The sequence below is a fragment of the Naegleria gruberi genome (genome assembly GCF_000004985.1).
Source record: "Naegleria gruberi genomic scaffold NAEGRscaffold_69, whole genome shotgun sequence".
Lineage (NCBI taxonomy): Eukaryota > Heterolobosea > Eutetramitea > Acrasida > Naegleriidae > Naegleria > Naegleria gruberi.
In genome coordinates, this window is record NW_003163258.1 from 107,467 (window position 1) to 120,020 (window position 12,554).

General features: G+C 34.8%; 6 protein-coding genes and 1 non-coding gene across 7 annotated transcripts; 4 read left to right on the forward strand and 3 right to left on the reverse strand.

The window, feature by feature from the left end:
* Positions 1–177: 177 nt before the first annotated feature.
* On the forward strand, positions 178–1,914 carry NAEGRDRAFT_81787 (uncharacterized protein; the record flags this gene model as incomplete). Its single annotated transcript, XM_002670576.1, has 1 exon — positions 178–1,914. The coding sequence occupies exon 1, from the start codon at positions 535–537 to the stop codon at positions 1,912–1,914; it is 1,380 nt and encodes a 459-aa protein (XP_002670622.1). The 5' UTR covers positions 178–534.
* Positions 1,915–3,256: 1,342 nt separating this feature from the next.
* NAEGRDRAFT_74355 (uncharacterized protein) lies at positions 3,257–4,516 on the reverse strand (the record flags this gene model as incomplete). The annotated part of the gene is made up of 1 exon (XM_002670626.1): positions 3,257–4,516. The coding sequence occupies one exon, from the start codon at positions 4,514–4,516 to the stop codon at positions 3,257–3,259; it is 1,260 nt and encodes a 419-aa protein (XP_002670672.1).
* A 475-nt stretch (positions 4,517–4,991) lies between these two features.
* On the reverse strand, positions 4,992–5,062 carry NAEGRDRAFT_t699. Its single transcript has one exon. It is a non-coding gene; the product is annotated as a tRNA-Asp (tRNA).
* A 181-nt stretch (positions 5,063–5,243) lies between these two features.
* NAEGRDRAFT_74356 (uncharacterized protein) lies at positions 5,244–6,131 on the forward strand (the record flags this gene model as incomplete). The annotated part of the gene is made up of 1 exon (XM_002670577.1): positions 5,244–6,131. The coding sequence occupies one exon, from the start codon at positions 5,244–5,246 to the stop codon at positions 6,129–6,131; it is 888 nt and encodes a 295-aa protein (XP_002670623.1).
* A 1,037-nt stretch (positions 6,132–7,168) lies between these two features.
* On the forward strand, positions 7,169–7,669 carry NAEGRDRAFT_74357 (uncharacterized protein; the record flags this gene model as incomplete). Its single annotated transcript, XM_002670578.1, has 1 exon — positions 7,169–7,669. The coding sequence occupies one exon, from the start codon at positions 7,169–7,171 to the stop codon at positions 7,667–7,669; it is 501 nt and encodes a 166-aa protein (XP_002670624.1).
* A 283-nt stretch (positions 7,670–7,952) lies between these two features.
* NAEGRDRAFT_53411 (uncharacterized protein) lies at positions 7,953–11,177 on the reverse strand (the record flags this gene model as incomplete). The annotated part of the gene is made up of 1 exon (XM_002670627.1): positions 7,953–11,177. The coding sequence occupies one exon, from the start codon at positions 11,175–11,177 to the stop codon at positions 7,953–7,955; it is 3,225 nt and encodes a 1,074-aa protein (XP_002670673.1).
* A 423-nt stretch (positions 11,178–11,600) lies between these two features.
* On the forward strand, positions 11,601–12,491 carry NAEGRDRAFT_53412 (uncharacterized protein; the record flags this gene model as incomplete). Its single annotated transcript, XM_002670579.1, has 1 exon — positions 11,601–12,491. One exon carries the CDS (start codon positions 11,601–11,603, stop codon positions 12,489–12,491), a length of 891 nt encoding a protein of 296 aa, XP_002670625.1.
* Positions 12,492–12,554: the final 63 nt, after the last annotated feature.

Consider the following 12,554-nt stretch of genomic DNA (forward strand, 5'->3'; position numbering starts at 1 on the left):
CTGATACTGAAGTGTTTGTTAGTATAAAAGCTTCGGGAATCACTGATTGTGATAATACAATTCAATTGTGGGAGTTCGGATGTTGATGTTCTTGAGATACGAACTCCTTGTGATGAAAAAGTGTTGATGATACTAATCACCCCGGTTCCAATAACAAGTTCTGAATGAGAGTCTGGTCAGTGATACGAGCCCTTTTTATTGGCATCTTGATATGGATTGGATAACATTAAAAAATTATCATGATTATCTACATACTTGTGGCTATTCCATTTCTGTTTCTTCTCTATGTTGGCTATCTATTGTGCAAGTTGTATGTATTCAACAGATATCCAAAGAATGTTTTTCTGGCGCCGCACTATCTAACAGAGAATGTTGTCCAAACCAAAAAGTTCAACAAGAATCCTTTCAAGAAAGAAAAACTTGCAGAGCATTATGATGCAATCATTATTGGCTCAGGTGTTAGTGGCATTATTTGGGCAAGATGATAGGTCCAGAAAGTGAGCTGATGGATCTTCTCTGTGATAGAAAATTGAGATGTTGTCCCTTGATGAGAACTTTGATAATCTGTCCATTATTAATTCTGCTACAAATGAAAAGTTGTTAGAAATAGAAATTCCTGAAGGTCAAGACAAGTTAATCAAAAAGCTCAAAGAAGTCTTTCCAGAAGAATCCAAAGCCATTGATGAGTATGTTGAGATATCGTTTCCACCAAAGTATGAAATTATTCCAGTTATTATTTTAAAGTGTTTCCCATTCATATTTTCCAAATTATTCAAGTATCTAGTTGCACCAAAATTTATGAATTATGTCCATACTAGTATTGGTCAAGCTCTTGACAAATTGACGTCCAATCAGCTTCTTAAGAGTGCCATTTGCTATATTGGCATAGATTATGGTTCAAATCCAAAAGCAACTCCACTCTATGAGCATTCAATGATTCACAATATTTTCAAGAATGGTGGTCACATTCCAAAGGAAGGAGCAGACGATATTGTCGAAAGTTTGATAAAGGTCATTAGAAAAGGAGGTGGAGATGTGATGAGCAAGGCAAATGTTGCTTCAATCCACATCAATAAGGAAGGAAAATGTGGAGGAGTGTGCGTGTTAAAGAACAAGGACTCTATCATTATTGAATCTCCGATTGTAATTTCATCTGCTGGAGTTTACAATACTTATTCAAAGCTCATTCCTCGTCCAATAAGAGAAAAACTTGGCTACAATCACTTCAAGTACACGCCTTCATATTCTGTTCAGGCAACCTTCCTTGGCTATGATGGCACAATAGAAGAATTAGGATTAAAGTTCCAAAACTATTTCATCATGACTAACCCTGATTTTGATGGTCAATTTACCAGATACATGGAAAGTGATGGAGATATTGACCCAAAGAATGGCATTGATATTCCAATCTTGATAGCCAATCTCAGACCTTATAATAACAAGGTTTCAATGACTATCCTCAGCTTTGCCAATCATGCATGGTTTCAAGAGTGGAACCATCAACGAGTTGGACAACGTAGTGTTGACTATGAAGACTTGAAGGAGAGAATTGCCAATCGAGCCCTCGAATTATTATACATGAAACATCCACAACTTGAAAATAGACACTCTGTAATGAGTACTTCCTCACCAATTACATTTAATCATTATCTATCCAATAATTTTGGAGATTACATGGGTTTTAAGAGAGTGGTTGGTAATGATGATGGTGTATTCCGTTGGGGAAGGCCAATGTCCAATCTGGAGAATTTGTTTTTGGTTGGGCAGGATATCTTTGCAGGAGGTGTGCAGGGAGCAATGTTGAGTGCTTTAATTACATGTGGATGCGTGTTGAGGAGGAATTTGTTTGATGACTTGGCAAAGGCCGTTGAAGAGATGAAGAAGTGGAAGGCTTTGCTATTTTGTTTTAAATAACTTTTATTAATTATTTTTTTTAATTGGGAATCATATTCAAAACTATTCTTACGAGGTCTTCCTCTTGGTCGTTTAGGAAGACTCTTCTTTAATTCTTGTTCTTCCTTCATGGACTCTATTGTTGATATGAAGAATGTATTATTGTTACCTTTGGTACTTATGACGGTGTTGTTATTATTGGTATTTACAGGGGTGGTAGAAGAGGAGCTGCTAGTGGAGTAAGCAAGGATCGTCCTATGATTGTTATTATTATTAATATTTACAAATGATGATAAAGATTTTGGGGTTTGTTGCTTGCATTCTTCCATGATAGCAACATTGTTATTATTAGGAACAACATAATTATTGGATAAATTCAGTGGCTGATTCAATAGTGCCTTGTTTAGATGGTGATTGTTCATTGGCCAATTGTTGTTATCTTCATCATATGATGGAAGGAAGGAATCATCCACTGTGGGAGCATAATTCTCATGGTAAGGATTATTATTGGAGCTACTTAAAAGCAGATACAACAAGAATAGTGTCTGCTCGTTTGTGATATTGAAAGGTGAATGGTTTGGAAGCATTTGTTTTGTTACTGGTACCATAACTAATAACACATTATAATAGCCATTTACTATGGTATGTGAACCCTGCATTCCTACTCTTCTGGAAATATATCTCATCCATTTTTAGAATATCTCTAACCGCTCAAAATAGCAATAGGTAACATATATGGCAACAGCCAGATCACATTAATAATTCATGGCTAATACCATTCAAAAAGATTTATTAGGGAGGAGAGGATTCATCCTCCTTGAAATCATGTTCCTTAAAATTCATGGTTTGTATTAATGAAATATGATCTATGTCGCAAAACCTTTCATATTCTCGGTATAGGGCCAGGGAAATAACATTAGGAACGGTTTTTTGGTTTAATGATGAGTATTCGTTAGAGAAATCCTCTAGATTTTCAAAGCTATAGCCCTCTTGAGCCACATCAGACAGTTTCTGATAGATGGCTCTTTCTGATGCGATTTTAAACATTTTTTTCTTTGGTGTTTGTGTGATATCTCTACAACCATTCTGTTCAAGAATACGAAGTGAAACACTAATGTGTAGTTTTCTAAAATCCATAACTAGAATTTCTAATAAGTATTACCAAGTTTTTGTTTAGGAATGGTATCACCAATAGACAAATGCAAAACTTCATCTTTCATCCTTTGTAACGAATAGATAGTAGCGGTTAATTATCATTATTCATATCCAATCTCCCTCTATTCGAAATTGAAGTATGAAGTCACACTTTTCGATTCTTTGACTGATGTAAATTGAAAATTTATAATTCGTGGTTCAACAACATTTAAAAAAATCCAACCATGACAGGAAGAGCAAAACCTCCGATAGCTGGAATTCTGAAAACCTCAATTTCAGTAACTTTGAATTTTCTGCTTCCTCCCAAGTAGCTTCTTGCCTCTTCTGTTTCAAACTTGTATCCATTTGGTAAATGATAGGTTCTTCCAAGATTTGCATAAGATTCACTTGAATTGCAATTGTTTACAATGCGAAGATCATGTCCAGCTCCAAACACACAAAGATCATTTTTGCCACATCCCATTGCATAGCTTTGACAAATTTGATTTCTGGGTTCGAATTGCTTGAATGTGGAATTCTCAATTTTAAATAAGAAAGCTGTAGGGTCAAGTTTGTGGTCATTAATTTGCAATGCTTCCCAATGCTCTGATGTGAAACCGCCAAATATATTTCCATGCTCAGATTTGATAATTGAAAGAGTTGGTCCTTTGTAATCACATCTTGAATGGAAATCAACTGCTTGGAAACCATCTCTACTTCCTCTATATAACAATTCAGGAGGTTCTTTACAACCAATTGCTAAATAAATTTCAGACATTAATTGATTAGTCAATATACACTCTTGTAAAATTAGAGAATCAATTTTGAAACGTGGGTCAATACTCTCAGCAAGTTCCTTTTTAAGATTTGTCAATTTGTACGAATCACAGACATGTCGCAATTCTACTCTCTCTGAATTTGGAATATCATTTAGAACTGAATTTTGAAACCAATTGATAACATGTTTGAAAATTGTTGGATCGACATCAACGAAATAAACAGGATCTGAAAAGAGTGGTGATGGAGTTGCATGCATTGGTATCTCACCAATAAACATTTTCCCAAACAAGTTATCAGGTTCATTCTCAATAAATGGTTTCTTTGAAATGGTCATAATAACTCCTCTTACATTCAAATGAATGGGTTTTTCAAGTTGAGATTCTTTCTTTGCAATAATGACAGGACAATGATTATCAATGTGATCGATCAATTCACCTCTACACATCACACTTCCACACTCTTCACAGCTCACTTTCAACTTGGAAAGCATATTAGTGATACTCTTTGGTGCTGGAATTGCTGTAGATTTGAGAGATTCTCCACCACATGTTGGACAATTCTCTGTCAATTCAATGCATTTAAAACAATACATCATGCCACACGCTGCATGAGTTAATGGATTCACAAGAGGAAGGTTGCAAATTTGACACAACAAGTTCTCGTCAATGCTGTTCAGGTCAACGTATTGGTAAACTGGTTCTATTCTCATTTTTTTGTTGCTGCTCTTTAACATATCAGAATGGGTATTTAAATCATCTCAGAAGGATTTTTGGCTATTGCCATTGTAACCTTCTATTGTACTGGAATCGATCGATGGATTCTCGATCCTATCAAAATCCAAAACAAAACCACTTTAGGAAGGACAGAATGAGAGTGTCCATATTGAATTAATTTCATAAAAGAAATCAAATATGCTTGTCGGCTGTTGAGGAATCTTCTACATTTCTTTTTTTCAAAGCTGCCTCTTCTGCAATAATCATCATGTTGCTTTCTGAATATCAAATTCAAAAAAAAGAAAAAATATGGAACTACCAAGCTCAAAAAATCAGGTTTAAGTATTGTTGATTATCTTGATGAATGATGATATTGAGAATGCAAAAATTGGACTATAGATAGACATTGATGATGGGTATATATTAATAAATTTGCATGTTGAAAATATAAGACATAAGGTAAAATATTAACTCGAACGCCGGGAATTGAACCCGGGTCGCCAGAGTGACAGTCTGGAATGCTACCACTATACCACGCCCGATTTCACTTTTCATTAACAATACCACAATATTACCGAAAATGCTATTAATATGCCAACAAAAAAATAAAATTAAACTTATGAAGATTAACTGGAATATTGGGTTAATTGTTACTGCCTCTTCAGACAAGCTCTGAATTTCAAACTGATATCCAAAAAAACACGTGTTTTCAATTCAAAAAAAATGGAAAATCTGCCCAATGAAATTCTCATTCACATATTTTCCTTCCACCAATTTGACTTTATTGATTTAAATCAATCTGCACCTTCTCCACATAATCAAACCATTTCAACTCTCTTTCAATTCTTGATGAATTTGACTGATGACAAGGCTTTGGATATATATAAAGGAGAGAATAATGTTACTTCCGATACTAATACTAGTATTGATCAAGAACAATTTCCTGATTCCGATCGCAAATCTCTGCATAAATTATTTAATTATTATGATCCTAGTTCGTATGATAAGGAAGCCTACTTACTCTATCAGAGATACTCAAATGTTGATGTGGGTTCCATTAGAGAGGAGTGGTTTGAGAATGAGAATAGACAAAATAATATTGAAATATTGTTTTCATCATCAGAGTCTAAATGGTCGAATAATAGTGAGAGTTATAATGATCGATTGAATTTACTGCACGAATGTGTCAGAGATAAGAAGAAGTTTTTACAAAGTTTCAATATTGCCTTTATGAATTTGCTGATAGTGCATCAGACATTTGGAATTGGATTTTTGGGGCAGTTTTTAGTGAAATATATTCATCATTATCCATTGGTGTATTGTAATTTGAGTTTAGTTTCTAGGCAGTGGAAGGAAGCAGCTGATAATCAAAGTTTGTGGGAAGTTTCTACTGGCATGCTTCAACAATTATTAAGATTAAGATCTGATTTGGAATTTATTAGAAAGAAGCTGTTTTCTAGAATGGATAGTCAACTGGATATGAGTGCTGATGAAAATAATTATTATTCTTTGAAAACTCCACACGATTCAGGTCTGAAAAGATTTCAGGTAGATGAAAATTGTTCCATTAGACAAAGATTTATAATACTGTCGAGATATAATACTTTGTAAGTTTCCTTCTCACAATTTAATATTAATAAGAAAGATTGGAGAAAAATATCAAAGGTATTCCTCAACTGATTGATCAAGCCAAGACTGAAATTATTGAAAACAAGCATACTGAAAATATATTCAATCATACTGTCAGCTCTTTTGTAGAATTGAAATCAATTCAAATGAAGGAAAACAAATCTAAAAGAAGAAAGCAAATTTTTAGATGGTGTGTCAATAATTTTTTGGATAGAGTTTGTTGCAATCCAATCATGAAAAAGGGATTCTTCATTGTTTTCTTTGGAGTGCTTGTGTTCTTAATGTATGACATGATAGGAATAGTTGGTGATGGTTTAAATAACCAAATGACCCTCAATGGGACAATTGCAACAAATCAGACGATAGCTCAACAAAATAGTCGATTCAACTCTGACTCTTTTTTAAGAGATTTAACCATATCGAGTGCTTTAATATTTTCGATTCTAATGGTATTTCAAGAAATGGCTAAACCAGGAATGATACCAGTTAGTTTAACCAAGTTTTCAATCACAATCTCCACAAGTTTCATACCTCCTGGACATAGTTTTGCAATAATTTCAATGCTTAAAATAATACTAGCGATAGAATATTTCACTTATATAATATTTGGAGGAGTGGGATTGAAAAATGTGTTGGAAATTTCAATGATTTCGAACATGTTTGTGTTGTTAATGCTAGTCTTATTGTTTTCTATTGGATTGTATGACGTGCTGAAGTTGAAACAATTGGGCATATTGAAATTGTTCAGATATTTATGTAATGTACAAAAAGAATTCAAAGAAGAGGAATATTCACTTTCTATTGGAATTCTAGTGATATTTTTGAGACTTTGCATAATTCCATTATTGGGAATACTATTTTGGACTCTTTTCAGTTTAACAATATCTTTAGAAATTCGTTCTTATTGGCCCTTAGTTGTTTCAATTTGGTTATTGCAGATAGTCGTGCAAATTATTTTCATTTATGAATATATTTGGGTAAGAAGAGAAAGGATTAACAAAATTCATCACAATGAGACAATGATTCCAGTGAATGACAGAAGACAACAAGGAGAATACGATGATCAACTAATAATTAAGAGGAGTGTTGAATACCCATACGAATCAAAGGTTATTCAATTATTGGTGTTATTGGCCAATTTGGCTCTATTTATATCTGGAGTACATCTATTGGTAACTCAACAATTCGAAAAATGGTTATGGAGCTCTCCATTCTTTATTATTTACATTGGTATTTGCTTTTACTTTATTAGATATCTTCACTTTCTTACTGGTCATAATCACACAATGCTGTATAAGGAATATAAGAAAATGCTCAAAACATACAATCATGAATTATTCAAAATTCACATAGAAAATGAAGGGTCTGTCTCTGAGAGAATTGTTTGTCGATTGAAAATCAAAGGTGAGGAGGAAAATTCAGATCTAAATTCAGCCATTATTCCACTGGAGGAGGAAACGGATGTAGAAATCGAAATGGATGAAACACAAACAGATCAAGATAATGTTAACCTAATTTAAATAATGTCCTCAGTTACTTATTATTCAAATCATTTGCTTAAGTGGTAAGAGGAGCCAAATCATGGAGAGTTGGTTTTTCTGTAATAAGATTATACATTTGAATTTCGATAAAAGAATGGCCTTGTTTTTCTTCCTCCTATTCTATTCGCATCATCAAATGGTATCATCATCGGATAGAGTATTACATTAGTTATTCGGATTTATTAAATAATAAAACAAGTGATAAAGAACATTTGTTTAATACTGATACAAAATTGGTAGCTCAATGAATTTATTTCTCATGTTAAGCCAAGTTAAGTTGTCCAATCAATACAATACAAATCAACACTAAATATACCAATGAAATTGCAGTTGCTGATGCTTCAGACACACGTTGACTTTTGGATGGTGTCACATTTTTGCTTCCAGAAGTTTTTGGAGTAGTGATACTCTTGCTTGGTTGAGGAATTGAGCCACCAGAAGAAGTGGATGGTGTTGGAGTAACTGTCTGTTCACACAAACCATTAACCAATGATTCTCCTTGAGAACAAGTTAAGGAAACTTTTCTAATTCTATTGTTCGAATCATCTGAAATGTATAATTCACCTACTGAGCTCACTGCCAAACCTGTTGGAAAGTTCAATTGAGCACTTGTTGGTAAAGACCCATCTCCGCTCAATCCTGCAATTCCATTTCCAGCACTTGTGCTAATAGTTCCATTGACATTCAATTTACGAATTCTATGGTTATACGAATCAGCAATGAACAAATCACCAGTTGAGCTAACAACTAGGCCACTTGGATAATTCAATTGATAAAGTGATGCATTATTTCCTTCACCATTATATCCAGCTGTTCCATTTCCAGCAATTGTTGTAATTATTCCATTCAATGAGACCTTACGAATTCTATGATTATTAGTGTCAGAAATCAGCAATTCTCCATTGGAATTGACTGCTACATAGCTTGGATTATTTAATGTGGCACTTGTTGCAAGACCACCATCTCCACTAAAACCTGCAACTCCACTTCCAGCCACAGTGCTAATATCACCATTGGTTGCAATCTTTCTAATTCTATGATTATTCGAATCAGCAATGAAAATTTCACCACTTTTTGAGCTAATTGCAAATGATTGAGAATTCAAATAAGAGTTAACTGCAGAAGAGCCATCGCCCAAACCACCAGCAACTGTACTAATCTTTCCACTAGAAAGTTTACGAATTCTTGAATTGAAAGAATCAATAATGAAAACGTCACCGTTCGAATTGGAAGAAACTCCACTTGGATAATTGAAACATGTACTTGTGGCTGCCAATCCATCACCATTGAAACCAATCGCTCCACTTCCAGCAATGGTTGAAATGTATCCATTCGCAGCTACCTTTCTAACTCGTTGATTGTATTGGTCAGAAATATAAATTTCTCCAGAGTTTCCAATAGAAATGCTGAATGGGAAATTGAGCTTGGCATTGGTAGCTAATCCATTATCTCCACTGAATCCAGAAGTTCCAGTTCCTGCAACAGTTGTAATGATACCAGAGGATGAAGAAACCTTTCGAATTCTATGATTACCAGAATCGGCAATATAAATATCATTATTAGTCAAATTGACTGCTACTGCAAATGGAACGAACAATTGAGCATTAATGGCCAACCCATTATCTCCGCTAAATGTTGCCTTATATGCAACTGTTCCATTACCAGCAATTGTTGAAATATAACCACTAGTAGAAACTTTACGAATTCTATTATTACGAGTATCGGTGAAAATCAATTCACCATTTGAATTCATTGCAATTCCATTTGGATAATGGATTTTGGCAGATATGGCCAGCCCACCATCTCCACTGAATCCAGATTCTCCACTTCCTGCCACAGTTGAAATGATACCACCAGTTGAAATCTTTCTAATTCTGTGGTTTTCAGAATCGGAAAAGTAAATTTCACCACTCGAGCTCACTACCACTCCTTTTGGATTATTCAATTTGGCACTTGTAGCAGAGGAGCCATCTCCACTGTAGCCACTTGTGCCAGTTCCAGCAATTGTTGTAATGTAACCATTCGAAAGTTTACGAATCTTGTGATTGGAAGAATCTGAAAAGTAAGAGTCACCATTAGAAGAGATGAAAATAGAGTTTGGATTATGTAATCTTTCAGTGATTGCTAACCCATCGCCACTGTCAGCTCCAATAGCACCAGTTCCTGCTACAGCTGTCAAACTTGATTTGATTTTTGACAAATACGAACCAAGATACATGACATATACTTCATTATTATAATAACTAACTGCAGAACCCAAAGGAGTTACTGAACTAAGAGTGGAAATTACATTAGTTGACAAATCAACTCTTCTAACTTTTCCATTATCAGTAAATAAAAGATTATTTCCATAAATAATAGGATTTCCATTTGGAGAAACAAATGATTTGCTTGCTTGAACATCCTCTCCAAAACTTGAGGTACCAGCAAATGTTGAAATCACCCCACTTGCAGAAATCTTTCTAATTCTATGATTATACGAATCTGAAATGAAAATTTCACCTACAGAGTTGACCACAATTCCAGAAGGCAACCACAATTGAGCATTAACGGCCAAACCACCATCTCCACTCAATCCAACAGTTCCTGTTCCTGCAATTGTAATAATGGTACCATTTGTCAAAATCTTTCTAATACGATTGTTAACAGAATCTGAAATGAAAATTTCACCATTCGAATTGACTGAAATTCCACTTGGATAATTCAATTGAGCATTCTTTGCCAAGATGGAATCTCCATTAAAACCAGCAGTTCCAGTTCCTGCAACTGTAGTGACAATACCACTATTCGAAATCTTTCTAATTCGATGATTTCTTGAATCTGCTACAAATAGTTCACCATTCGAATAGAATGCTGCTCTTGGTGCATTGAATTTGGCATTTGTGGCCTGTCCATTATCACCACTGTATCCAGCAGCTCCAGTTCCTGCAATAGTTGTGATATTTCCAATGGAGGAAACCTTTCGAATAACATTATTAGAAGTATCGACAATAATAACTTCACCACTTGAGGAATTAAGAGCTAAACCGTATGGAGAGTTTAAAAGCGCATTCGTAGCAAGACCCCCATCACCACTATAACCATAGGATGAGGCAGTTCCAGCAATGGTTGAGATTTTTCCATTTGTAGAAACCTTTCGAATAACATGATTGGAGGTATCAGCAATGAAAGTTTCTCCCAAAGAATTAACAATTACACCATAAGGAAAGTTAATTTCGCTCTGTGTAGCCAATGCACCATCTCCACTAAATGAAGAAGTACCAACGCCTGCAAAAGTTGAAACATCACTAGACGAAACCTTTCTAATACGCTGATTAAACGTATCAGCAATAAGAATTTCACTATTCAAGCCTAATGCTATCCCATACGGATATCTCAAGAGAGCATTCCCTGTCATTCCATCACCAATTTTACTTCCACCTCCAATCAATGTTGAAATTTTGACAGTTGGCAAGGAAGTTGAATGGACATGTGGAAAATTCATCATCACAACGATGAATGTAATGAGCAACCATATGGTAACGAGAATTTTCAATGGTTTGCGTGAAATCATTTTTTTTATGTTTCCTAATTTGAACTATTCGAAACAATGATAGTTGACTGAGTGAAAGAGAATAAACTGTTGATGCACCTCAAATAAAGTGAATATGGACAAGCAATTGCGTAAAGTTTAACACTTTCAACAGGTTTCCAATAATCGCAAATCAACAACTAAACAAGTTTCGTCCAATTCACCCATCATTTAAAAAAAATGGCAAATTGTAACAATGTTTCCCACCTCAACAGGTCAATCCTGGTGACAATTCTTCTATCCTCCCTTCTGTTCACATGTTTCGTCTCACTTTCCCACTCAACCATAACCAAGACGAAACTCTACGGTTTAAACTTTGCAGGTGCAGAATACGGATCAATGCCAGGTCGTTACGGCTACGATTATATCTATCCATCTGCCTCTGATATTAGTTTATATGTTGCCACAATGAATTTGAATGTAATTCGTCTTCCTTTCAAATGGGATAGACTTCAACCGAAACATGGTCAACCATTAGATTCTTTGGAATTAGCAAGAATAGACGCAGTTGTTTCAGTATGTGCTACTCATGGGGTGTCTGTTCTATTGGACCCTCATAATTATGGATATTCTGTGAATGGATTGATTGGCACGTCAGATGAGCCAACTGAAAATTTCACAGATTTTTGGATTCGTCTAGCTCAGCATTATTTAGGATATGATAATGTGATTTTTGGAATTATGAATGAACCGCATACACATACACCACTTCAATGGGCAGATATTGCTCAAACAACTTTGAATGCTATTAGGTCAACTGGTGCTACTCAATTGGTTCTTGTTCCTGGAACTTTTTATACTGGAGCTCATTCTTGGACATCTAATGTTCTTGGACAATCAAATGCAGAAGCATTGAAGAATATTAAGGATTCTGCCAATAATTTCATGTTTGAAATGCATCAATATTTAGACAGTGACAATTCAGGAACTCATTCGACATGTGTCAGCTCAACAATTGGTTCGACAAGATTGAAAACTACTACTGATTGGTTACGTCAAAATGGATTTAAGGCATTTTTAGGTGAATTTGGAGCTTCTGATGATACAGTTTGCATGCAAGCTCTTTATGACATTTTGCAATTTATGGGAAATAATACTGACGTTTGGCATGGATGGACTTATTGGAATGCTTCTCCATGGAGTACAACTTATATTTATGCTGCTTATCCCCCTGATGAGAATCAACATCCTCAAGTTTCAATCTTGAAAGAAGCAATGGGAGTAGTTTAATAATTTTAAAAATTATTAACAATAAAATTTACAATAAAAACTTGAATGTAAACTAAAATATCC